This window comes from Artemia sp. Qi Xiang Cuo, chromosome 7 (genome assembly GCF_049724085.1).
Source record: "Artemia sp. Qi Xiang Cuo chromosome 7, ASM4972408v1, whole genome shotgun sequence".
In the NCBI taxonomy this organism is placed as follows: Eukaryota; Metazoa; Arthropoda; class Branchiopoda; order Anostraca; family Artemiidae; genus Artemia; species Artemia sp. Qi Xiang Cuo.
This window is the reverse complement of record NC_142800.1, coordinates 55132226-55159874: the sequence shown is the minus strand read 5'-3', so window position 1 is coordinate 55159874 and position 27649 is coordinate 55132226. Positions and strand designations below refer to the sequence as shown.

Here is a 27649-nt window from a genome sequence, read left to right as displayed (position 1 = left end):
AACTTTAATGTAAAGACTGAGAGGTTCAGGAAGCAGCAACGGCCCCATATGCTCAATTATTTTAGTTTCTTTTAAGTTTTAACGTCGCTCTTGACTTTTATTTGATTCATTTGATAATTTTTTTTTTTTACTTTCAAATGAGCAAGTTTACTTAAGTGAACATTTAAAATAAATATTTATATTAATCCTTCATTTCGCATGAAGTACGTTCAAATTTAGGAACGAATGCGCCAAAGCGTGCCATTATTACCTCTGAAATTGAAAAGCTCAACATATGTTGATTTTAAATTGATTGTGCATCTCAAACTTTTCAGTAGATGGCTTTTTGGCCCTCTTTGAGCCACAGTTGTTTGAGGAAAATGGATGACGTAGCATCACTCTAGAATTTTGGGGAAGATGAACTTATGGATTTTTTAAATCACCTTAATACACGTGACAGAAATTTACACTTTACTCTAGAAATTGAAAATGCAAATAAAATACCATTTCTATATATTTCTAAAACAATAGATATCGTCATTTAAGATCTAACCACCCAACACAAGTTAAAAGAGGCTTATAATTTCTCTCTTTGATTGTGATTAAATAAAAAAAACAAGTTTTTTTAACTGAAAGTAAGGAGCGACATTAAAACTTAAAACGAACAGAAATTATTCCATACATGAAGGGGCTGTCTCCTTCTCAACGCCTTGCTCTTTACGCTAAAGTTTTTTATTTTTTAAAAAAAAATAGAGTTGTGAGAAAGTCAAACTTTAGCGTAAAGAGCAAGGTGTTGAGGAGGGGACAGCCCCTTTCATATACGGAATAATTTCTGATTGTTTTAAGTTTTAATGTTTCTCCTTACTTTCAGTTAAAAAAACTTGTTTTTTTTATTTATTTTTGGAACATTTTTGGATAAATACAGGTTTTGATTATCGATCACCGTACATCAATAACTAAAAAAAAATTTTCATATTAATTTACTTTTATTTGGTTAAATGGCTTTCTCGAAACTTGTTTCATTTTATTTACGAACGTTTTTATTAGTAATAAATATACTTAGCTTACGAATTAATTTACGCAACGAACTTCTATATTCATATATTTTTAATACGTATATTAGGGGGTTCGCCCCCTAGTCAATACCTTGCTCTTTAAGCGAAAGTTTGAATTTTGTTCCAATTCTTTAAAACTGACCGCTCAATCACAAAGGCCGTTAATTAGAATAAATAGCTCTTATGAAAGTACTAAAAAATCTCTGGCTTAAAGAGTAAGGTATTGACTAGGGGGTGAACCCAGTAAGGTATTGACTAGGGGGTGAACCCAATCATATATGTAATATTTTCTGTTCGTTTAAAGTTTTGATGTTGCTGCTGTTGCAGTTGAAAAACTTGTTTATTTTTATATTTTATTTCTGATCTTTTTTTAAATAATGCTGGGAAGTCCGGCGTCCCCTTCATAGCAATGTCCCTTCCCCCATGAAAACTTCCTTCATGGAAAGATCCTCCCACATAACCCACGACCTCCCCCCACTACCAGAAAAAATCTCCCCTGAAAACGTCTGTACTGTATACTTCCCAATAACCATTACTATATGTTAACATTGGGTAAAGTTTCCACATTTTTGTCGATAGGAGCTTGAAACCTCTACAGTAGGGTTCTCTGATACGCGGAATATGATGGTGTGATTTTCATTTAGGTTCTATAACTTTAGGGCGATCTTTCCCCCTTTCTTCGAAAATCAGGCAAATTTCAGGCGCGTAACTATGGATCAAACTTGATGAAATTTATATATTTTAAATCATTTTTAAAATCTAATTCTTTTGGTGTATCTATTTGTATCAAAATACCGTTTTCTAGAGTTTCGGTTACCATTGAGCCGGGTCCCAATAACCAATACTAGGCCTATATGTTAACATTGGGTAAAGTTCATAACTTTCAGCCCTCCCCCTGGGGGCTTCAAGGGATTAAGTCATCCTAAAAGACATAGTTATATTATTTTCGACCATGCTGAACAAAATGGCTTTCTCAAAATTTTGATCGGGTGATTTTGGGAAAAAATGAGCGTGGGACTAGAACTTTTAATTTCCGTTCCAAAGAGCCCTCCCACGATATTCTAGGACCACTGGGTCGATACGATCACCCCTGGGAAAAAAAAAAAAACACGCATCCGTGATCTTTCTTCTCGCAAAAAATGGAAAATTCCACTTTTTGCAGATAGGAGCTTGAAACTTCTACAGTAGAGTTCTCTGCTACGCTGAATCTGATGGTGTGATTTTCATTAAGTTTCTATAACTTTTAGGGGGTCTTTCCCCCTTTTTTCGAAAATCAGCCAAATTTTCTCAGGCGCGTAACTTTTGATAGGTAAGATTAAACTTGATGAAACTTATATATTTGAAATCAGAATTAAAATTTGATTCTTTCGATGCATCTATTGGTATCAAAATTCCGTTTTTTAGAGTTTCGGTTACCATTGAGCCGGGTCGCTCCTTACTTACTGTTCGTTGCCACGAACTGTTTGATAACGAGGAAATGTATTTATACAGTTATATGTGGGACCTCAAATGGGAAGGGGGGGGGGTATAATGTCAAAATAGTGACCATGATATTTGGAAAAAATCTATTATAAAATTGAAAATTCCGGCTCAACTACCCCCCCCCCCTCTTCAATGCTAATGCTTAGATATAACCAAAAAATGGCTCATTTTTACAGTTTGATATATTGTGTAAATATCAGCTGTTCATAATCCCATATACAAAGAGCAAGGTTACGTATTTAATATAAACTATGCTTTACCCCCCCCCCCCCTAATATCTAGTGCAAATATCTAGCCCAAATTTGTTTCTTAACTATTATATTTTCATAATAGGCCTATTTTATTTCATTAGCATTAACCAAACTTGACTTCTCGCGTGTGTACCAGTTAATTGACAGGTACCACATTATCTTATAATCACTTATTTAAAAAGAAATTATAAAGAAAATAGCTTTTATTATCATTTACCTGTTTTTATTATACATTTTCCTTCCTGACTTCAGCTAGCTCCTTTTCCATATAATTTCAGTATGACTGTTGACGGAACAATATTCAAGCTCAACACTGACGAAATTGAAAGTAGCTGAGGTGACAAACTGACTTGTCACTAAACAAATGATAATCTTATGCTCATGAGAGAGAATGTTAACTTACTATGCGAGTAAGCGAAGTGGGTATTTTCTCATCCTAATAACTGAGTGATTGTGTAATAAGATTAAATGACCAAGATGTGAAAGAATGTCGATACTCATGTCAGTGTAATTAAAATGGGAACAGTGGATTTTTTCACGGGGGAAAAAATAGATTACTCAGAAAATGTTAAACTTACTCATTATTCAAAAGCGTGACATAATTGTAACATAAATTCAAAATCGTAACAAAAATGTAACGTTTTTAGGACCGTAGCATAAAACGTAACGTTTTATTTAAAACGTACAAAAAATGGTACGAACTTAACCTCGGTGGCAACCTTGAGAGTAGCCAATCTGGACTTGTCCCAATTAAACATAGAAACGGGACCACGATTGGTGATAAGGAAAGAGTTAAAGAGAGATGGGTATATCATTTTGAGATTAGGCTAAACTGAGATAGAGTAGCAGGAAAACAAATAGTAGAAAATGAAAAAGTTTGTCACACCATGAAGGTGACGGAAGATTTGTTTTGCGAGGAAGAATTAGCGACAGTACTAAAAGGATTAAAAATAATACGGCTCCAGGTGCTGGTAGTGTGGTAAACTGATAGTTTCTTAAATATGATGGCTCTGAGGCTAGAAATAAGTTACTGAAGATTATGAATATGATTTTTGAAAAAGGGGAAGTACCTAGCGATTTTGGGAAAACCTTAGGTAATTATCGAGGCATTAGTCTGGTCTCTGTAGGTAGCAAAATACTTAGTAGTATGATACTTGTTAGACTGAGAGATACTGTAGACAAAGTTATAAGAGAAGAACAGTGCGGTTTTAGAAAAGGTATATGTGCCGACCAAATTTTTACTCTTAGGTTAATAATTGAGATGTGCCTGAATTATCAAACACCTTTGGTCCTCGGTTTTAAAGATTATGAGCAATCGTTCGATTCTGTTGATAGAAGAGCTTTATCGAAGATCTTATCTTTGTATGGTATACCAGGCAAATACATTAAAGTGATTAGTGCTATGTACGAGAAGAACACTGCTGCGGTTTAGGTAGGAAATAAAGTTAGCAGCTGGTTTCGTATTAAATCAGGAGTTAAGCAGGTTTGTGTTCTATCCCCTCTTTATATGGATAATTTTGATGGACTTTGTCTTAAGGAACACAGGAAAGGAAATGGGAGACCACGGAATCAAATGGGGAGAAAAAAATCTCCTGGACTAAGATTATGCTGGTGATTTAATCATACAGATGAAAGTGCGAGCAAAATGAATGAACCTTTAGAGGTTTTGCGATTTCAGGGTGCTAGGATAGATTTAAAAATTAATGTTAAGAAGACTAAGTCTCTAAGGCTAGGAATAAGTGAAGATGAAAAGGTGACGTTGGGTAACGAAAAGATTAATCAGGTAGACAGCTTCACTTACCTTGGTAGTATTATTAGTAAGCACGGTGGGAGCAGTGAAGATGTTAAAAGTAGAAGAGCCAAGGCTCAGGTTTTTTTTCACAGTTAAAAAAAAGTTTGGAAGAATAGGAAGATAGTTCCACAAACCAACATTAGAATTTTGGAAGCTACAGTAGTGACAGTGGTCAAATATGGCTCTGAAGCATGGGTGCTCCGAAAAGTGGATGAAGATTTACTAGATGTTTTCCAAAGAAATTGCCTATTAATTGTTCTGGGTGCCCGGCTGACTGACCGTATTTCAAACAGTAGGCTCTACAAAAATTGTGGTTCAAATTTGCTTTCTAGGGTTATAATGAGAGAAGGGTTGAGAAGGCTAGGGCCCGTTCTAAGGATGAAGTATGACTGATTGCCAAAGATTGTCCTTTTCGGCCAGCCGTCTGGGGCTAGACGGAAGGCGGGTCGTCCGCGGTTGGGGTGGGAGGATGTCATAAAGAAAGATTTAAAGGAAATAGGAACTTCCTGGGAGGGTGTGAAGAGGGAGGATTTGAATAGATTGGGATGGAGGAGCAGTGTGCGTGTCCGTGTTGGCCTCAGGCGGCTGGGTGCTACGGTGGGTTGTTAGTAGTAGTCGTCGTAAAGAAAGTATCAAATTGACAATAATCAACTTGCATAACTTACAGCCTATGCCCCGTAAATCAAAGTTGTCTCTTAAATCAGTAAATCCAAGCATCAAAGTGAACCAAGTATCAAAGTAACAATAAGCATCTTGTATAACTCATAGCCCTTTCCCCAGGGGTTGAGGGAGGGCTTATTCCCCGAAGCGTAGTTTTTTGGCCTTTGGACTATTTTGAACCAAGTGGTTATCTCAAAATTTTGACCGGATACCTTTGGGAAAAAGTGGATGGAGGGGCTGGCTGCCCTTTGATCACTTTGACTCTCAAAAAAAGAACTAGAGGTTTCAATTTCCAATCGAATGAGCCCCCTCCAAAGTTAATAAGACCACCCCTTCTGCAACAACCGTGTTAACAATGAGCAACTTGCATGAGTTATAAGCCTTGCCTTCCAATACATAAGTTACATACCGCGAGGTCTGGGGGGGGGGTGTCAAACCAAGAACCATAGTTATTTGACATTTGGACTATTTAGAGCAAAATGGCAATCTCACAAGTTTGATCCGATACATTTGGTAAAATGAGGGCGTGGGGGGAGGTTTTTGCCCTCCGATCCCTTCTGACTCTTAAAAGAGAACTAGAACTTTCAATTTTCAATAAAATAAGCCTCTTCCAAATTTTATACGACCACCACTACTATAAAAACCTTGTATGCCTCTGAGGCATAACTTACAATCCTTGCCCCTGGGGATTGTGTCAACCCCGAGGGCATTGTTATATGATATTCGGACTATTTTGAACAAAATACCTTTTGACTCTAAAAGGGAAATAGAACTTCCGATTATCAATCAAATGAGCCGTCTTTATAGCTTATACGGCCATCTTTTCCATCAAAACCTTATGTACCCCCCGGAGTATAACTTACAGCCCTTTTCTCAGGGCTCTGGAGGTTGTATCGACCCCAAAGGCATTGCTATATAATCTTTGGACTAATTTGAACACAATAGCTGTTTCAAATTTTCGATTGGATACTTTTGGGGAAAAGAGGGTGTGGGAGAGGCATGTTGCCTTCTGATCACTTTTGGCTCTTAAAATGAGGAAGTAGAACTTTTAATGTCCAATTGAATGAGCCTCCTCTAAAATCTCTGCGACGTTTTCCCTTCCATAAAACCTTGCCTGCTCCCGGGGAACAACTAACAACCATTGACCCCAGGCATTGTGGGGCCGTGTCAACCCCAGAGGCATTATTATATGATACATGGACTATTTTGAACAAAATGGCTATATAAAAATTTTGACCTAATTCATTTGGGGAAAAGGGGTCTGGGGGAGGAGCTAGTTGCCTTCTAATCACTTTGACTCTTAAAATGGAACTAGAACTTTCAATACTCTAATCAAATGAGCACCCTCTGAAGTTTATGCGACCACTACTTCCATAAAACCTTATATGTCCCCGGGGCATAACTTACAGCACTTGCACCTGTACTCTGGGGGGTTGTGTCAACCCTGAAGTTTTCATCATACGATCTTTTGCCTATTTTGGACAAAATAGCTATCTCAAAAATTCGATCGGATGTATTTTGGGAAAACACAGCATGGAGGGGGGTGGGGGGGGTAGTTGCCCTCCAATCACTTTGGGCTCTTAAAAAGGGAACTAGAACGTTCCATTTGCAGTCAAAGGAGCCCCTTCCGAAGTTTATACGAACATCCCTTCCGTGAAAACCTTTGTTCCTCAAGGGACATAGCTTCCAACACGCGCCCTCGGGCTCTGGGTGGTTGTTTCGACCCTGGCATTTTTGCGATCTGATCTTTGAACTATTTTGAACGAAATGGCTATCTCAAAATTTTTATCGGACGCTTTTGGGGGAAAAATAGCGTATTTTGTCGCTTTTCAACTGACAAAAGCCGAGTGTCAGAATATCGCGAGCTGGTTGGATGAATTATGAATTTTTGTTTGTTCTCTAGTTTATTCGAGGCAGTTATGCTTTTGTATTCAAAAGGCAATTTACACCTTTTCGTTTTATATTCCATCCTTGAACATTTTTAGGTGACAAAAAAGAAATTGTGCTGTGCCCAAGTTCTTTAATACGTTTCAGAATCGCCTGTACTGTCGGGGTCGCATCGTATGCACATGTGATCGATTAAAAAGAGATGGATTAGTAGATTTGGGATTGTTTCGTCGCAGTTTCTTTACACCAGCTTGAGAATTGCAGTGTATAATCTCGCTCAGTATAGATGATATCGTATCAATATTCTGAATGATGAATTCAGAAGCTTCGAAATGGAAACTCATATCCCAGGGGTAGGAAACATGAAATCAGGCGATATAGAACTTATTTACTCAGGCAGTAAGGATGGGGTACATAGACAGGGAGTAGGGCTCATGATGAATAAGGAATCTGCTAAGTCTCGTTTAGGTTGGGAAGGTATTGATAATAGAATACTAATCGCTCATTTTATGACTAAAAAGTTCAGGGTATCAGTTATAGTGGTATATGCCCTTGCAGAACCAACTGACGGAGATACTACTGACTCTGATGAATTTTACTTACATTTACAGGAGCAAATAGATGGGGTCCTAGGTAAAAATATGGTGTTTTACTAGAAAATTTAACGCCTAGGTCGGTAGAAATTGGGATAGATGGTATCCTAGATGGTAAACCTTATTGATTATGTTATTGTCAATCGAAGACTGGGAGGATCAATACAATATACTAGGGTATATAGGAGTGCTGTTATTCATGTTAAAAGTAAATATCACCATCTAGTAGTGTCCAGGGTTAATTTAAATCGGAAATTTTGAGAAAAACTATCCAGGAACAGTTGAATATTAAAGTGAAGAGTTTAAAATTTGACAATGTAGAACATGGATAGAATAATTTTAAGAAAACAATTTGTGAAGGTGCTGATGATGTCTCAGGGAAGAATGTTAGAATTGCAGCTAGGAATATTAGTGAAAAAGTTTCATGCTAATAGACAGGAGAAGGGGCTTGTACAAGAATTATCTGAGTGTTAGATCATATGAAAACAAAAGGAATGTAAAGAAAGTGGAGAAAGCATTAAAGTATGAACTAAGGAGGTGTGGAGTGCAGGTCATGGATAAAATTGCCGAGGATCTGGAATATGCAGCTAGACGGCATAATAGTAAAATATTGTACTGGCATATTAATAAATTGAGAGGGAGTAGATAGATAGATATTTTTTGGCAAAAGAACTATCACAAACCCTAGTGGGCCGAATTCGTATTTCTTAGTACAAAAAAATACAATAACAAAATTCCCATTAGAAAAAGACTTAGTTGTAGAGCGTGGTTTAGAGCCAGGGGGTAGAGAAAGTGGTGTTAAAGGTGGTTCAGGGTCATCATTCAAAGAACGGGAGGACTGGCAGTCTAAACATAACCACTCACCACATTGTTTTTTCTTCTCAATAGAAATGCCTGCACACTTTGGACGAAACCACTGTTGAAACCGACTGCACTGTTTCACTAGCGACACGAAGTCTGCACTCCGGGCATGGGAATTTATTGGGCCTTAACATAACAGTGAAACAAAAAATCCAGATAATATAGCTTGAAACTGGTCAATGACTGAATTTGGGATTATAATAGCTTCCAAAACAGGTTTCAAAAATTTAACCCAGCATAGGTGTATACAGGTCAAATGCCAGAAAGAGACTGTTGATAGAGTAGTCAGGGTTGCCATCAGATCGAAAAATTGCGTAACATCCAAACTCTTAAAAACGTAACTTTTATAGGAAAGTCTCTTTTCAAGACAGGGTGCCTTAATTTTGCTATCAAGAGTCGTACTTAAATAAGGGAGGGGACATTTGTTGCCTGTATAACTTGAAAAATATATTTTTACGTAATCTCATTAAAAATCCTCCCTCCAACTTTTAAAAGGTGCCTAAAAAGTATATAGTATTAACAGTTCGTGCTTCTTTACCTTCAAGAATATCCTATTTATTCAATTGTTAGTGCTGCTTCCAGTTTACTTGCACAACAGAAAGACACCGCTTCGATGCGTGTATATGGACCTAGGCTCCTAGTTTGCTCATTTTGTTGTTGTTGTTTTTATTTGCCGTTATTGATGATTTAAACCTAATTGATGAGTAATACGTACAAGATAAAAGGCAAATCAATAAACACAGGACAATTTAGAGTTTTTCAGACAAGAAGATAACCAACTAGATTTCAAACAACTTAAATTTCAATAAAAACGATCTTAATAAATTTCTTCTTAAAAAACCCAAAAAAATCATTTTAATCGCTCCCTTTCCGTCTAATATTTAGATTGGCTCGGCCTCAGTCTCACCTCCTCAAATTTCAAATTTGCATCGCTTCAAATTGAAGATTTGAGCAATCCCGAGTGACAGAGTTTTTTTTTTGGTTTTTATCTTATCGCACAAAAATTATTTCAATAGCTGTCTTCAGTTCTTATACGAAACAGCAATTATTTTACATAAAATGCCTTTTTCGGTTTGTAACTTGAATCGTAACTCCCAACCAAAAGAAAGCAAGAAATAAAAGAAGAATTCACAAAATTCAACCCCAAGAATGTTATCCTAAAACTGTTTTGATGGGTCAAGGCACGTACAAAGTTTTACATAGCAAAGTTTAGTTTTGCTGTGTTTTTTTACCTTAAGAAAAATTTCAGGAATTCAATCTAAAGTGACGTCAGGTTCTTTAAAAAAGTGACGTCATGATAGTAAGCGTGCAAGGGCCGTGGCTACAGTTTGTCGGTATTGAGGTAAAGCTGTGACGTCATGCATGACGTCACTTTCTGCATATAAGACCGAACAGAATTGTTTTTGTGTCATATAATTTTGAAAATTCAACCAAGTAAGTTACAATGTTTTTAACTGAATCCCTTTGCCAGCCACAGGGTGGCCGTACTTCAATTCACCAAAATATTGGTTTTCCAGTGCACAATGATACATACGCGGATCTGAATGGCTGTAATTTAGTTGGGTTCTGTTTTGGAAAGCCGAAAGTAAAAATAGTGAAGACAAAAATTACGAGTGAAAATGAGGTGGGGACAGAGGTCTATGAAAAAGAGTGCGAAAGATTTATGCTTATTTTCAGAGCATTTACAGCTGAGCTGACGGATGGTATTATGGAGAGAAAAGAGAAGGCTGCTCTTCGGGCAAAAGAAATAGAGAAGCTGCTCGACCCTTGTATTAAGCACCTCAAAGCTGAAACTAAAATAATGCAACGTCGACGTGCATACAAAAAGGAAATGGAGAAGTATGAAGAATTTGTGAAAATCTTCACAGATGGCACAGCATTAGGAGAAGGAGTCGCTGGATGTGCAGTAGCTATTCCTGAACTAGGGCGAATCAAAATCCGAAAAATTCAATACGAAAAAGCAATTCAAGCAGAGTTACAAGGCCTCTTGGAAGCTCTTTTACTGATTTTAGACTCGACCTGGAAGTTGGGTGATTTTGTCGTCATTTGTACAGACGCGCTGTCTGGCTTAGAATCGCTAATGAGTGTCAAGGCTCACAAAAGAGAAACATTAATACGACGCATTCAAGATACAGCCATTAGAGCTTCAAAAAAGCTAAAAGTTTTGAGGTTTATGTGGGTACCAGCCCACATGGGAATAGCAGACAACGAACAGGCTGATCTAGGCGCAAGGCACGCGGCAAAAATCATGAACAGTAAGCCAGACATCATATGTTATGATCCAAGAGGCGAGAAGGATTTCTTGCGCGACAATTTAGCGAAGAAAGCCAAATATCTTCCAAAAAAAGAGAAGCCTGGAAAAAATAAGAAAAAACTGTTGAAACCTGACCAGAAAACGGAAAATGTGTTCTATTAGGACTCCAAAGGATACTCAGTTATTCGTAGGCTACTAAAAACCATTCCCATTAGAAAAAAGGAAAGATTTCCAAGAACATTTACTCCCGAAATACATGTCATCAATATAGTATTCCTGAGTAGAGTATTCTTATTTATTCTTGTGATTTTTAGTGCTTTATGGATAAATTATGTTTCTCTTGTACAAATAAAACCTGATTATCAACATTTTTAATTGTTATATTGGAAATGCCTTAGCTTTAGCCATCACTTATTTAGGTTACGATCAGATGTTTACGATTCTGCAAATTATGTAAATTGCGATTAACTTTCTAATCGTGAATTATATTAGGAAAGCCTTAGTTTAGCCTTGGTCGTCGTTGATGTCGGTCACGATTGGAGGTTTATGATACCGTAAACTACGACTACAAAGGTTTACGATTACTATTGCCGGATGTATCTGTGAATCTCTTTGTGGAGGAGAGGGGATTGGCTGATAGACCCCGACGTCACACGCAGGCTTTCTTTTTGCCGGCGAATAGCAGATATTTAGGGAAATCGTTGGCGCGCCACCGATTTTTTCTTATGGTCTTTCAAACCTGTTCAAAACACCCCGGGTGACGTACTGTTCAAATTTGAACAAACAGATGCGTTTGTTAAAGCCCTCTAGAACTTCAAGGACATGTGCTACATAATGACAAACTTAAATTCGAAGAAAATCTGTAAACTCAAAGACTAAACTGAAGAATCTATAGGATCAGGAGTAATCTTTAAGACTTTTAATCTCTTACTTTTCAATAAACGGTATATTCGCTTCCCTCTTTGCCTGTGGTTTCATGATAACTTTTGTCTTACTCCATGAAATCCAGTAATCACAGCATCATACCTTTCAACCGAATGTTTGTTAAAATAGTGAAGCAGTTTTTGTTCTTCGTGTACAGCAGAACCCAGAAGAAGCCAAGGACTCGGTTTATCTGGGAGAACCGGGGGAAAAAAAACTACAAACAACAACATCTTGTAAAAAGGCCTGCCACATAGCATTTATATCAGACCCAGTTTAAAGGCACTAACTAGGACAAAATTTGAACAATGGAAGCCGTAATGAATGTAAATACAAGGGGGAGCTGCCTTCTATCTCCATTCTAACGGGCAAGGGCATTGGAACGGAGGGGGAGCAGCACCCCAAACTTTTTGATATTCGGTAAAATTTGCACCAAGAATCCAAAACTAATCTGATTTGGATACCAATTAAAAGATTCGGCAGAAAAGGTCCAAAATTCAATAATAAAGTTTATAAATTCTTTGAAGGAATCTCGTATTGATACATTCCGCTATTAAATATAGTTAAAGACAAATCAAAAGCTAAAATCGTTCTACAAATATGAAAAAAAAAGTCGAAAATGGGGCTGAATTTCGCAAGAGATTTTAATCTTATTGCTCTCTTCTTTCCGAAATCCAAATGAATTTTCTCTGCCGGATATGGTAAAATGTGAAACTCTTTAACCTTACGTTTTCATAGTTTCGCCAAATGGGCCAAATTTACTCTAAGAGAGTAAAAACTGTTTCTGCCCTAAAAAAAAGTTATTCGCTTACCGAATTTACTATTTTTTACATTGGTTTGACCTATTTTATTTTTCATCTTTTTTCATCAAAGTTGAACAGTGTATAATAAAATTAAATAAGCAAAATATGGCCTTGGTTGCAAGAGTCCAAGATAATACTTTCAACGCAAGGCTTTTTAGAATTGTTCTTGTTTTCAAACATAAATTACGACTGAAGGTATCCCCTCCCCTCAGTTTTCAGGCTTTTTCAATATCAAACAGTTGGTGGTAACGAACTGTAAGTAAGGAGCAATGTGGCTCAATAGTAACCGAAACTTTTAAAAAACAGAATCTTGATATCAATAGATATATTAAAAGAATTGAGAAATTATGTTGATTCTAACTATATAAGAGTCACTAAGTTTAGTGTTACACATTAAAAGCTATGAACCTGAGAAAATTTGCCTGAATTTCAAAACGGGGAAAACAACCCCTAAAAGTAAAGGAATCTTAATGAAAATTAAACCATCAGATTCAGCGTATCCGAGTACCCTGATGTAAAATTTTCAAGATTCCATCTGCCAAAATGTTGAATTTTGTATTTTTTGCCAGAAGAAAGATCACTAATGCGTGTTTATTTATTTTATTATTATTATTTTTTCCCAGGGGTACTCACATCGAACCAATAATCCTAGATTATAAAAAAGTGCTTATTTGAACTGAAATTATTAAAAGTTCTAGTGCCCCTCTAAGTAACCAAAAATATTGGAAGGCAACTGGCCCCCTCCCATCCATCTTTTTTCCTAAAAGTCATCCGATCGCAATCCCGAGATAGCTATTTTGCTCAGTTTAGCCTAAAAGTCTAGTAACTATGTCTTTGAGTATAACAAAACACCCCACAGCCCCTGGGGAAAGGCTTGTAAGTTAGGAAATTTGCCCATTGTTTACGTATAGAATTTCTTCCACGCCCACCAGTTCCCGAAACACACCCAAAAAAATTTTGAGATAGCCATTTTGTTCAGTGTAGTTGATTTCCAGATAGAAATTATGTTTTTGAGGAGGACCCTCCCCCACAGCCCTCAAAGCAAGGGTTGTAAGTTATGCCCGTAAAAACTTCAAAAAAGGCTCATTCGATTGGAAATTCAAAGGGCTAGTGTCCTTTTTAGTAGTCAAAAGTGATTGGAGGGCAACTAACCCACCTCTCACGCCCCCCGTTTCCCCAAACGCATCCAATCAAAATTTTGAGATAGCCATTTTGTTCAACGTAGTTGAAAGTTCTGGAAATTAGGTCTTTGAAGATGACAAGCCCCCCCCCTCTTCCCCGCCAAACAGCCGTAAGAGCAAGGGTTGTAAGTTATGCCCTGGGGGAATATAAGGTTTTTATAGAACGCGTTGTCGTAGAAACTTCAAAAAGGGCTCATTCAATTGGATATTAAAATGGATAGTGCCCTTTTTAATAGTCGAACTTGATTGGAAGGTAAATAATACCCTTTCCATGCCCACCATGTCCCGAAGCACATCCAATCAAAAGTTTGAGATAGCCATTTTCTTCCACGCAGTTTCTAGTTCAGGAAATTATACATTTGAGCAGGACACTTCCCCCAGAGTCTTCAGGGCAAGAGTTATAAGTTATGCCCTGAGGGCATATAAGGTTTTTATTGATATGTTTGTCGTAGAAACTTGAAAAAGGGCTCATTCGATTAGAAATTCAAAGGGCTAGTGCCTTTTTTAATATTCAAAAGTTATTTGAGGGAAACTACCCCCCCCCCTCTCACGCCCACCTTTTCCCAAACACATACAATCCAAATTTTTAGATAGCCGTTTTATTCAACGTAGTTGAAAGTTTTAGAAATTAGGTCTTTTAGGATGACAACCCCCCCCCCCTACAGCATTCAAAGAAAGGGTTGTAAGTTATTCCCTGGGGGCATATAAGGTTTTTATAGACAGCAATATTGTAGAAACTTCAAAAAGAGCTCAGTCTATTGGAAATTGAAAAGGATAGTGCTTTTTTTAATAGTCGAAAGTGAGTGGAGAGTAATTAACCCCCCTCTCCCACCCACCATTTCTCTAAAAAACATTCAATCAAAGTTTACAGATAGCCATTTTGTTCAAAGTAGTTGAAAGTTCTGGAAATTATGTATTTAGATATGACAAACCCCCCAGAGCCCCCAGGGCAAAGGTTGTAAGTTATGCCCAGGGGGCATATAAGGTTTTTATAGATAGAGTTTTCGTAAAACTTCAAAAGGGGCTCATTCAATTGGAAAATGAGAGGGCTAGTGCCCTTTTTAATAGTCGAAAGTGATTGGAGGGTAACTAACCCCCTCTCATGCCTACCATTCTCCCAAACGCATCCAATCAAAATTTTCAGATATACATTTTGTTCAGCGTAGTGGAAAGCTCTGTAAATTAGGTCTCTGAGGATGACACCCCCCCCCAGCCCTCAGGGCAAGGGATGTAAGTTATGCCCTGGGGGAATATAAGTTTTTTATTGAAAGTGTTGTCGTAGAAAGTTCAAAAGGGCTCATTTGATTGGAAATTGAAAGTGCTAGTGCCATTTTTAATAGTTGAAAGTGATTGGAGAGCAACTAACGCCCCTCTCACGCCCACCGTTTCCCGAAACACATCCAATCAAAATTTTGAGATAGCCATTTTGTTTGACGTAGTTGAAAGTTCTGGAAATTAGGTCTTAGAGGATGACAATCACCCTAACAGCCCTTAGTGTAAAAGTTCTAATTTATGCCCTTGGGGCATATAAGGTGTTTATAGAAAGGGTTGTCGCAGAAACTCAATTCCTGCATTATACTGAATCAATGCTGTCATTTTCGGGTAATTTTATCGAGCATATTTTTTAACTTCAAGTGCAGTCAACCTGAAAGATGTTTGGCCTTTACAAGCATCCCAAACTTAAACCAAAATTCTAAAATTAGATTTTACATATTCCCCATGAAAATTTGCAATCGCAATGCAAAATTTGCAATTAAAATGGAATTTTCCTACAATGCTCTGAAAATGCCACCATTTTTGTGAAATTTCATCGCTCACCTCACCGAGAATTTTCTCCTGCGAAAAAAAAACTTTCATCAGTGTTGGTTTTCAAAATAGGGAATTCTTATTGCTCCGAAAACCGTAAAACAGTAACTGTTAGTTCCGACATACCTCAGAGATTGTTCAGATTACGGACGATTTTTTACGAGCTCTTTTATGGAAAAAAAACATTTACACGCGTTGAAATTTTCCAGTTCACGCGAGAAAATGTGTTCAGGAATCAGGTGAATAGCAAATTGTTAAAAAAGGACTACTGATTGAAATACTGATCATTTCTGTAAAAATTTTGTAGTAATTTGTGAGATCTCGCTGATTATTTTGTAAATAACAGAAGTTTAACAGCAGCAAATGAACTGAAAAATCTTCTATAAGATAAGTCAAGGGTAGTTGTCGTTTCTGCACATCATGCCACCGATTTTCAAAGTATTTTTGCGCGTTTTATTCCTATGCAAATTAAATGTTCGAATTGCATTTTTTTGCCAATAGCGCCATATAGAAATTAAAGCCAATATCGAGAATTTCAAGCAAATAAGTTTTTATAATTTGTTTATGAGTTGACGTTAGATATGGTGAGGTCTAAGTGTGAATGTTGAAGTTACAATGAGAATTTTGCTCTGAGATGCTAAACACTACCATCTCTGTAAAATTTTGTCGCAGAAACTGCAATGACACCAATTGGAGGGGGAGGTTTCCCTCTAGATTTTATAAAAACCTCTGTTGGGTATTTTCGTTTAAAAATTTGGAAAAAAGCCCCCTCCCCTCTTCTGGATTTGAAAAATAATGTACCCTCCTCCCTCCCTTTACCTACATTTTTGAGAGTTGGCACCACTGAGAAACTGCAAATTGTTGCTTGTAATTTACGTGTATTTTTATTTCATCGTACTTGGATTTCGGAATGCACAATTCTTGTCTCTTTTAAAATCATGTCAGAACTCACAAGTAAAAAATCAGAAACTAAAACTGAGATAAAAATGTTGCACGGTTTGCATTCTAATTTTTGCTAGTTTTGACGAGTCGATGGGAGACTAACACAAACGTTTGTATATAAAAATTTTGTGTTGATATAAAAATTTTGACATGACCGAATAACTTTTGCGGAAAATAAATTTCTTAAAAAGGAATTTTTCAACCATCATTCTATAAAATTCGCCAATCTAAAAAGAAAAAAAAATTAAAGACTGAAATTAAATAATGAAATTTCCTTACGACAGGTGGGAACGACCGTGACCATGTTCACTTAGCAGCCGCGGCTCTTTCCTCATCGCTATCATAAGGTGACTCAAATCGTGATTCTTCTTAAACATTGTTGTTTCTTTATTTTCGACAAAAGAATTTTAGTTGACGAAGTGACTTTTTAGCATGTTCTGAAGCAGTTTTGAGGATTTGTTTACATTAATGGAAATTTGCAATCCATGGAGTATATTCCAGCATACGTTGAATTGCTAAAATTGGCAACACGAAATGCAGCGCTATTACAAATATAATCCTGTAGGCTACCCATTTTGATAATCCCGAGCATTGTGGAGAGATATAAACAATGCGATCTTTTTCTATTTCAACCATTAGACAAAGCCGGACCTTTTACCGAAAATACTAGATTTTACTTAAATGTTCGTCCGATGGGGAAAAAAACTTTCGTATATTCCCGATGGTATCAAAAAACGAACTCGTAAAACAACCACCCACTGACAATTCTACCAGACAAAATTAGTGACAATTTTGACCAGCTTGACACTCAGTATATGACAACTTACTTGTAACACCTACAACACAAAAGTATGAAAAAAAACTTTGATTCTTTCCAATTATTAAATAAAAAAACAAGTTTTTTAAACTGAAAGTAAGGAGCGACATTAAAACTTAAACGAACAGAAATTATTCCGTATATGAAAGGGGCTGTCCCCTCCTCAACGCTTCGCTCTTTACGCTAAAGTTTTTTATTGTTTTAAAAAATAAAGTTATTATAAAAAGTCAAACTTTAGCGTAAATACCGAGGCGTTGAGGAGGGGCCCGCCCCCTTCATATACGGAATAATTTCTTTTTATCTAATCTATTAATGTCACGGTTTACTTTTAGTTTAAAAAATATGCTCTTTTTGTTGTATTTCTGATCGGTTTTTAGTTAACACAACTTTTATTTTAGTTCCCAGTAATTGTATATAAATAAGCAAGATCTTCATACGAATGTTAATTTTCTTTTTATAAATGTATGTTTCTAGATTTGGGTATGACGTAATTTACAAATTAACTTACGTAACTAACTTCTATATTCGTATATTTTTCTTCTAGCAAAAAATACAAAGTTCCAGATTTTTGCAGATATGAGCTTGAAACCTATGTAATAGGGTTTTCTGATACGCTGAATTTCATTTAAATTCTTTCAATTGTAGGGGATGTTTCCCCCCTCTTTAAAAAATTGGGTAAATTTTCTCAGGCTCGTAGCCTTTGATGAGTAATACTAAACTTAATAAAATTTATATATTTAGAATCAGCATTATCAACCCATTCTTTTGATATATTTATTGACATCAAAATTCCATTTTTGAAAGTTTCGATCACTATGGAGCCGTATCGCTTTTTTTTTATTGTTTTTTTTATTACGTATATGTTATTACGTATATGAGGGGGGTTCTCCCCTTAGTCAATACCTCGCTCTTTACGTTAAAATTTAAAAACAAAATTAATTCACAAACCCCTGAATCACAAAGGCCGTTTAGTTAGAATAGATAGCTCTTTTGAAAGCACTAAAAAAAACTGTAGCGTAAAGAGCGAGGTATTGACTTGAGGGAGAACCCCCTCATATACGTTATAATTTCTGTTCGTTTTAAGTTCTAATGTTGCTTCTTACTTTCAGTTGAAAAAAACTTGCTTTTTTAATTTAATTTCTGATCGTTTTTTAAATAATGCTTGGAAATCCGGCTCCCCTTCATAGAAATGTCCCCTACGTCAAAGAAACTACCTCCACGGAAAGATTCTCCCGAGTAACCCCCTCCTCCAGCCCCATCCTCCAGACAAAAAATCCTTCCTGAAAATGTCTGTATACTTCCCCATAACCAATAAATAATGCTGGCAAGTCCGGCGCCCCCTTCATGGCAATTTCTCTTCCCCCATGAAAAACTTCCTTCATGGACAGATCCTCCAAAATAACCCCCGACCCCCCCTCCCCCTCACTACCAGAAAAAAACCCTCATGAAAACGTCTGTATACTTCCCAATAACCAATACTATATGTTAACATTGGGTAAAGTTCATAACTTTTAGCCCTCCCCCCGGGAACTTCGGGGGATTAAGTCATCCTAAAAGACAAATTTATCATATTTTCGACCATGCTGAACAAAATGGCTATCTCAAAAAATTGATCAGATGACTTTGGGAAAAAATGAGCGTGGGAGGGGGCCTAGTTGCCCTCCATTTTTTTTGGTCACTTAAAAAGGGCACTAAAAATTTAATTTCCGTTCCAATGAGCGCTCTTACGATATTCTAGGACCACTGGGTCGATACGATCACCCCTGGAAAAAAAAATAATAAAAAAATAAACACGCAACCGTGATCTTTCTGGCAAAAAATACAAAATTCCACATTTTTTTTTAGATAGGAGCTTGAAACCTCTATAGTAGGGTTCTCTAATAGGCTACGCTGAATCTGATGGTAAGATGTTCATTAAGGTTCTATAACTTTTAGGGGGTCTTTCTCCCTATTTTTGAAAATCAGCCAAATTTTCTCAGGTGCGTAACTTTTTAAGGGTAGCACTAAACTTAATGAAAGTTATATATTTGAAATCAGCATTAAAATCTGATTCTTTTGATGTATCTATTGGTATCAAAAACCCGTTTTCTAGAGTTTCGGTTACCATTGAGACGGGTCACTCCTTACTTACAGTTCGTTACCACGAACTGTTTGATCTAAAGATTTGCCCTGAGTCTTATTTCACAATATAATTAAATTTTATCACTTTTATAACTTAATTTTTTTTAATGGTTATCCGACCCTTTTTAATTATAATACTATTAGTCATAGGCTAAAAAAAAACACTCCCTTAAAATCTTAGAACTTTTTTATTTAGTATTTATCATGTGAAGCTCCTAATAAACCTTCAAATTTAATATATCTTCCACATATTGTAATGAACCCTACGAATTAAAAAAGAAATTAAAAAAAACGATAGCTGTAAAAGTTAGATGGTATTATAGTTTTAATACAAAGGTAAAAATGGTATTTTCATAAATGGATTTGCATAGATATTACAGCTATTTGCAAAGATAAATTTGCACGGGTTTATTATAAAATAAACAACGGCACTAGAAACAGAAATTTACAGTGCTTTTACCAAAAACTACAAATAAGAGCTATCACAAATAAAAATTGGACTATGAGCCCCATAGACCCCTAAAAGTCCTGTTCTATTTGCACTTTACTGAAAACTATATTCAACTTGAAGAGCATGTTTTCATTTGCCAAAACATTGCAAAAAAAAGAAAAAAGAATAATTTTAATCAAACAGTACATAGTAACGAACTGTGAGTAAGGAGCGACTCCGCCCAATATTAACCAAAACTAAAAAAAAGGAATTTGATAATGATTCCTGGCCTATAAGTCTACATTTTTGAATATAGGAGCTTGAAACTTCTATAGTAGGGTTCTCAGGTACGCTTAATCTGATGAATCTTAAGGGGTGTTTCCCGCCTTTTTAAAAAATCAGACAAATTTCCTCAGGTTCATAACTTTTGATGGGTAACCCTAAACTTGGTGAATCTTATATATTTGGAATCAGCATAATAAGCTGATTACTTACAGTTCGTTACTACGAAGTGTTTGATTGGCTCTAACTTCACTTGGCTAACTTGGCCAACTTGGCTAACTAAGGCGCTTCGCAGCCTTAGAAATTATTCCTTGTAGCAAAATGATTGTAATTCTTGTGTCTAGAGGTTTCATAACATACTCTTTGTACCTCTGCAATTGCTTTTTCTTTTTTGTTTCATCTTAGAGTAAATGCATCGGTAAAAGCAAAGAGAAAATTCATCCGACAAAAGTTGAAAGAAAAACAGTTGACGACTGATTTCTTTTATGGAATATTTCAATTAACATTTAGATCTTTTTTTTTGAAATTCCTGAAATCTTTCGCATTCTGAAATTAAAGAAAACCCAGGGTAAAAGAGTTGTTGTGTAGATATTTTCCAGAGCGCTAATGAAGGATCCAGTCCCACTTTTATTTGCTGATAAGAAAAAGATGGTTTACGGAAAAATCTTTGATTTTGTATGTTTTTAAATTTCATTTCTACAAATAAATATCATTTTTTTTCCTCTTTCAGATTTTATTAGACCGGTTTGTGTGCCATTTGATATAGACGCTAGAATCCCAAGATCAGTAGATTCTTCGAAGAAAGCTCCAGATGTTTATGCTGTTGGCTGGGGAAGCATTGGTCAAGGTATATTTTTTTCAGCAATTTTAGCTGCTAGAATACCATGTTGATTTTTTCTTCTTTTTTTTTACAGAACATGATTTATATTTCTTAGTCTTGTTGGACCGACAAGATCGGTCCTCTTTAGCTGATCTTCCGAGGACATCTTAGAAGCAATCTTGTCTATTAAAATTGATAATTTATTATCTTCTAATTACAATTAATATCACCATTTCTGCTGAAACAGTTTAATGATGTGAATAACGGACACTGAGGTTTATCTCTTAACAAAAGATGGATCTAGGATTTGTAAAGCAAACATCAAAGGAGATTTCCATTTTGATCGATCAAACCAGATGAACGATAAACGCTCGCCAAGTGAAAATATAACGATCAAAATCCACCGTATAATGAACAAATCTAGCTGTGAATTTGCGTCAAAATTTAGAAAAAAACTTTTGCGAAAATAATCCATCACTGCCGATAGTCTAGCCCTAGATGTACAGTTTTTTTTTTTTTTTTTTTTTTTTTTTTTTTTTTTTTTTTTTTACCAACAAACTGCCATGAAGGTCGATCTTTGTCCATCTTTCTAATTTATCTTAGGATAAGGTAATTATTACAAGATCAAATTTCTAAGTCAATGCGGAGATTTGGGTTCCAGAGTGCTAAATGGACTAAAAATGAGGTGCCTATTGAAGTCACTAACTATGATTAAATTTTTACGGAAAAATCTTTGATTTTCAAGTCTAAAAATGTCATTTCTATAAGCAAATAACCTCCTTTTTGCCTCTTTCAGATTTTATTTGACTGGTTTGTGCGCCATTTGATATAGACGCTAGAATCCCAAGATCAGATGTCTGTCTCGGCCACATTTCACAAAATCTACTAGAACTTTCTGATATTTAGAAAAATAGTTAAATAGTTTGACGCAATTCATCGTACAATCTTGACCTTTCGACATCAAACAATTTTAATATTAAAAGGTCCAAATTCCAAGTGCAGTTCCATTTTGCATTTGATAAAAGCAACGTGTTGTAAATTTAGAGTTTAGATAGAAACTTTCATTATATTGAAAATTAAACAAGATAGATTAAAGAAAAAGCTTACCATTCTCCTGTGTGAATTTTTTTCAATAAAGCGAATTGGGTTAAAGATTTAATTTGATAAATATATAACGCCGGCTGAATCACCTCAGCCAACATGCCAGATTGAGATATCTAATTTGGATTGGGTTTCGGTCCCTTTGCTCTTGAACAAATATTTCTCCTCCATTTAACTAAATTATAAAGTATTTCGCTCTTCGCTTACTAAAATTTTTCTGTTAATATTTTTGATCAGCATTTGCAATCATTCAAAGTCTATAAAGTTAGTGTTTCGAAAGGGGTTTGCAGCAATGGTAACTTCATAAAGGTACTATTTAGTTATTTCACATAAAAAAAATCCAAAAAGTATCCGCAGACCCTTTAGTTGATCATCAATAAATCTGGAGGAAAGATTGTATATTGTCTTCACTGTGATTATTTTTCATCGATCGACATCGATTAAAAAAACGATGTATGGAATACCAAATTTGCAAAAATTTCGACTGTCACAAGCTCTGTTCGATTTTGGCCTTATCTGTCGATAAAAACGTCAATACTTTTCAAATATAGACATTGATTCATCGTTTTGTCGACGGTGATGTCGAGAAGGTAAAAATGTCGATAGAAAAGAGACCATTCATTTTTTCTCTTGTCGTCAAAAGGCAATATTTGTGCGGATAGATGATGAGTCGAACACTGTACTATCGACAAAATAAGAATCAGACAACAACAATTCTTTGTTCTGTCGACAGGTTACATGAAACGAACGATTCTAGAGCTAGAATCCAACGAAGCTTATAAGTCCTTGATGTGCCAAGGCTTTTAGGGCTTTTATTTTAGAATCGCTTTCTATATGTAAAAGCAAGAAGACACTATTTAAAATTTCTTTTTTATCTCAATATATGTGGCCAAGCAACATATTACTCCTAGATTATCCCTCTGCGGTGTGATTTTTTAATTTTAAATTTGTTTTAGGACTTGGTTACAGTCAAACTATAAAAGAAGTGAAGCTTCCAATATTCGATCAAAATAAATGTCGGAGAATTTATGGTTCTAGAACAAACATAACAGATTTACAGGTAAGCATTCTACCATCGAATCTTAATGCAAGTTAGCTTGTTTGACTTCTTTGTCTGACGTAGGCTCAAGGATTTTTATGTTAAATTATTCCTTGTTAATTTTTCAGGTTAGACATAGAAGTTTAGAATTTCAAATTTTTATTTTTTTAAATACTTTATAAATGTGTCCTCCAAAATAGAACTTGTGACAGAGATTAAAGTCTTGAAGTTTAACAGTTTATTAATTTTTTGAAACATTCTAAAATCAAGGAATTTAGTTAGAGTTGAACTTTGGAATAGAAGAGTAAATCTAACTGTCCTCAAATATAATATCTGTCCTCAAACATAATATTTTTGGAGCTGACAGACCACTTTCCTCTTTACTTGTCACTACGTTCGTAACCACTAACTCTACGCTCTAGAATTAATACCCCAACACCAACTAGAAATTACAACTCTGCGAATATGACCCATTTTACCGATTGCCCAAGAACCACTGACTGGTCTGATGTTTTAAATTATCAAGAGGTAAACTCTGCCATAAATAGTTTTACGCAACGACTAAGTGAGATTATCTATTCAACTTTTCCTGTTCGTAAACCTAACCGGAAAACTATCTGTATATGTCTCATTGTCTCATAATATGTCTCATGAGCCTCATTGTCTCCTCGTATCGTAAGAATAAATTATATAAGTTAGCCTGTAAGACCAGTAGGGATATTGAGCTATCAAATTATACAAATTATAAAAACTTATACACTAAGCTCATCCGTGAAGCGAAGAAAAATTATTATTATACAAAAATTTTCAATTGCAAAGGAAAGTTGAAAAGGATTTGGTTCACCATTAATGATATACTCTCAAAAAATAGAAAATCAAAGTCTATACCTATTCGCCTTAAAGACACAAATGGATGATTAACTGACCCTTTACATGCACCTGACGCATTTAATAATTATTTTTCTAATATTCCTCATACTGATTCCCGCTCCTCCTTACAGGCTGTACTCCCTTGCTTCAATTCTAGATTCATGTTTCTCTGCCCAACTGATAGCAATTAGGTACTTCAAATCATCGGTTCTCTCTCTATTAGTTTTCCGCCTGAATGTCTTGAATTAAGCAATAAGCTCCTGAAGACCATATATCCTTTTGTTTACGAGCCCATCAAGCCCATTGCCAACCTATCTTTAACCCGCGGAGTTTTCCCGTGAATTACTAAAGTCAGCCATCGTTATTCCAGTTCTTAAAAAGGGTGATCCAACTGAGATAGGTAATTATCGTCCAATCTCAGTTCTTCCTATTATATCTAAACTGCTCGAGAGAATTATCTTCAGACGTCTGTCTCCCTTTCTGTTCGGCAGTCAGTATTCTGTTTCCTTGATTTCTGCTCATCAATTTGGCTTTCGGCCGAAATTTTCAACTCATCATGCTCTACTTGACGCCACAGAGTTCATACGCTCATAACCCAAAATTAAAAAAACTTTATTGGGCTTATTTTTGGATTTCTCTAAGGCCTTTGACACGATCGATCATAATATTTTAATAAGTAAATTAAATAGTTACGGTATTTGTGGTATTCCCCTCTCTTGGTTCAACTCTTACCTATCTGGAAGGGTACAGAGTGTAAGCTTGGGTGGAGTATCTTTTCAGCCCTTACCTGTTCGGAGGGGCGTCCCGCAAGGCTCTGTTCTACGCCCGATTTTATTTCTCATATATATCAATGATCTTGTTATGGACCTGGACCTTTCAGTGTATCCTGTACTATTTGCTGATGACAGCAACTTCTTCATCACTGGCACCAATTTACCATCGGCAATAATCTCTGCCCAAGTCCTTCTGAACAGAGTCCAGGCGTGGTGCCTTACGAATAACATGACCAAAGTCAAGTATAGCAAAAAAAACGAATAGCAAAAAAAAGTCAAGTAGTAATATATAGAACCCCCTGCAACAAACATGTAATCCAACCTGCTCTTACTCTCAAGTACTCCTCTGACCTCCTCCCGCTAGTGGAGTTTGCCAAGTTTCTTGGTGTATTTATTGACTCGTGCTTTTCATTCTTTAATCATATTCCTTACATCACAGCAATAATTTTGAGACAAGTACCTATGATAACCGTGTGAATTATTTTCTTCCTCCTGACATCCTAGTTACCCTCTATTATTCCTTTATTTTTCTTTAATTTTCTTATTGGGGATCAGTTTGGGGAAATACAAACCGCTCCTTGATTAAAAAACTAAAATTTTGCCCAAAACCGTGCCATTAAAGCAGTTTTTCGGCTTCCTCGTCTATATCCAACCCGTGATTTGTACTCAGATTTTGGTATAGCTTCACTGGATCAAATCATACAAAATTTAAACTTATCGCTTGCTTACTCTGCTTTCCACAACAATCTTCCTCCTCAAATACTAACCTATTATAATATTAATAATTCAGAAGCCCACTGTCTCCGTTCATCCAATAGAGCCTTTATAATCCTTAAATGTGTTTCTGGTGCTGCCCAGCAATCTCCCATTTACAAATCTATTATTCAATGGGTCAAAATACCCTCCCGTATTGAACTAGCCACAAGTTTCCGCATACTGTACAATGATGTAACAAAACTTGACAATATAATTTAATCTTTTAACTCTTAACCAATATGCTTTAATTACCTATGTTTTATTCTTCTTTCTTTTTTTCAGTGTCCCTTTATTTTTTTTTTATTTTTTTTTTGGTCCTTAACAAGTTCCTTTCTATGATCTTAATTGTTATTGATGTTATGTTTTATTTTTATTCGAATAAACTGAATTGAATTGAACTTCCTGAGAAAAATTACAGAGTTTTTTGCTGCAATATATCTATTAACACACTAGTGACATCTAAGCTAAAACACTAAGTAGTAGCAAAACAGGCAATACCCCAAGCGTTTATGTCAGGAACATCTAATGTTTTTGATTTTTAAGAATTAAAGATTTTTTCTGTGCTGAATCATTTAAGCTTTTTCTGATTTAAGGCATGTTTGCTTCAGAATTCAGGTCCAAATGATCTTTTTAAAGGTTTTATCATAATTTAATTGCATGGTAGCAACTTATGGTTAAAGCTTGTACTGTCTTAACGGGAATTTGTGCTCTTTGTTCAAAGGTAATCTCGGCTCTTGTATCCCAAGAATATCTCTATGAAAATGAATACCCATTTCCTTCGTGGAGAACAGCTCTTACAAATACCTTTTGTCTTTTATATGCGACATGTTTTAGCATATTTTGAAGTTCATTTAAATTTTTTAGCAAAACGTTTTAATTTTATCTGTTTGACACTCCTGTCAATTTTCTTTAGACGAAAATCTTCTTCAAATATAATCAAATCTTAAAGCGATCTCTTTTGGATTTTCTTTATATCGATATTAGCTGCCCTTTGCGCCCAAAATTTGAACTTGAATATAATTAAACACATTTTGTAAACATTAACTACATCAAATATATCATGAAACTAAAACTAAAAGTAGATTCAGCAACAAGGTATAGATTGAATGCCAAATTCATCCAGAGATGCGTGCAGGTAGAAAACAACAAAAAAGTTGTTAATATTTTCCAATATTTTCGTTCGACTACTTTAATAGACATATCTTTACCAATTCCCTCTTGTGAAATGATTTTATTGGACTATAAAGCAAGATTGTCATCTATTCTAGATGTGTGCTGGTGGCAACCCAGGTGAAGATGCATGTGAAGGTGACAGTGGTGGTCCACTTATGATGAGAGACGAGGATGATCTCTACAAAGTGGTAGGTGTTGTATCATTTGGTCCTCGTTTTTGTGGAACAAGAGGATTACCTGGAGTATATACAAGAGTAACTAGATACACTAGATGGATCTTAGAAAACATAGAGCCTTAGCACCAGTATCTAGTGAACCTATTCCTAGTCTTTAATCAAATGAATTTATATTTCTTATCATATATGTATTATAGTTTTTTATTTTAATAAATTATTTTTCATTATTTTTGACAGTTTTCTTACATAGCATAGGGGCTCAAAAACATTTTGTCTTTTAAAGTATGGCGGGAATGAAAGCAACTTGCGTATGAGCAACAAATACCCATACATAAAACGATTCTAGGTGTTTACCCTCCCCCCCGTCAATAACCCCCGGACCCCCCCCCCCCGCGGAAAATACCCTCCTCCCCCCTAAAAATACCCCCTCCCGGAAAATACTCCCGTGGAAGATACCCCCCCCGTGGAAAATACCCCCTGTGGAAAATACCCTCCCCCCGGAAAAAATAACCTATCGGAAAATACCCCCCCCCCACCACGGAAAATACCCACCTCCCCCCCCCCCCGGTAAATCAAAATTTGATGTATCTAAAAAACCTTTTTGAATTAACAAAAAATAATTTCTAAATTGAAATCAATTTCTTACGAAAAACTGCATTTTTGTATAACACTTGAGTAACAAATGTTATTAACAGCATACGAATAGTTACTACAAAGGAACTAAGTCAAAAGAGTTTTAAGCGTATCCAGGTTGTCAAAATGGAACAGATGCAATATCTCAGGAAGAGAATAATAATAATAATATATTTTTGATCCCACTAACA

General features: G+C 35.8%; 1 protein-coding gene across 1 annotated transcript in view; it reads left to right on the top strand.

The window, feature by feature from the left end:
- LOC148950454 (phenoloxidase-activating enzyme 1-like) overlaps positions 1–26976 on the top strand; it is an 86270-nt gene extending 59294 nt beyond the window's left edge. Inside the window, exons 4-6 of the mRNA XM_089091615.1 lie at positions 20848–20964; positions 22995–23098; positions 26745–26976. Of these exons, the coding sequence (XP_088947741.1) occupies positions 20848–20964; positions 22995–23098; positions 26745–26948 (425 nt within the window). The 3' untranslated portion in view covers positions 26949–26976. The remainder of the gene's footprint in view (positions 1–20847; positions 20965–22994; positions 23099–26744) is intronic.
- The last annotated feature ends 673 nt before the right edge of the window (positions 26977–27649 follow it).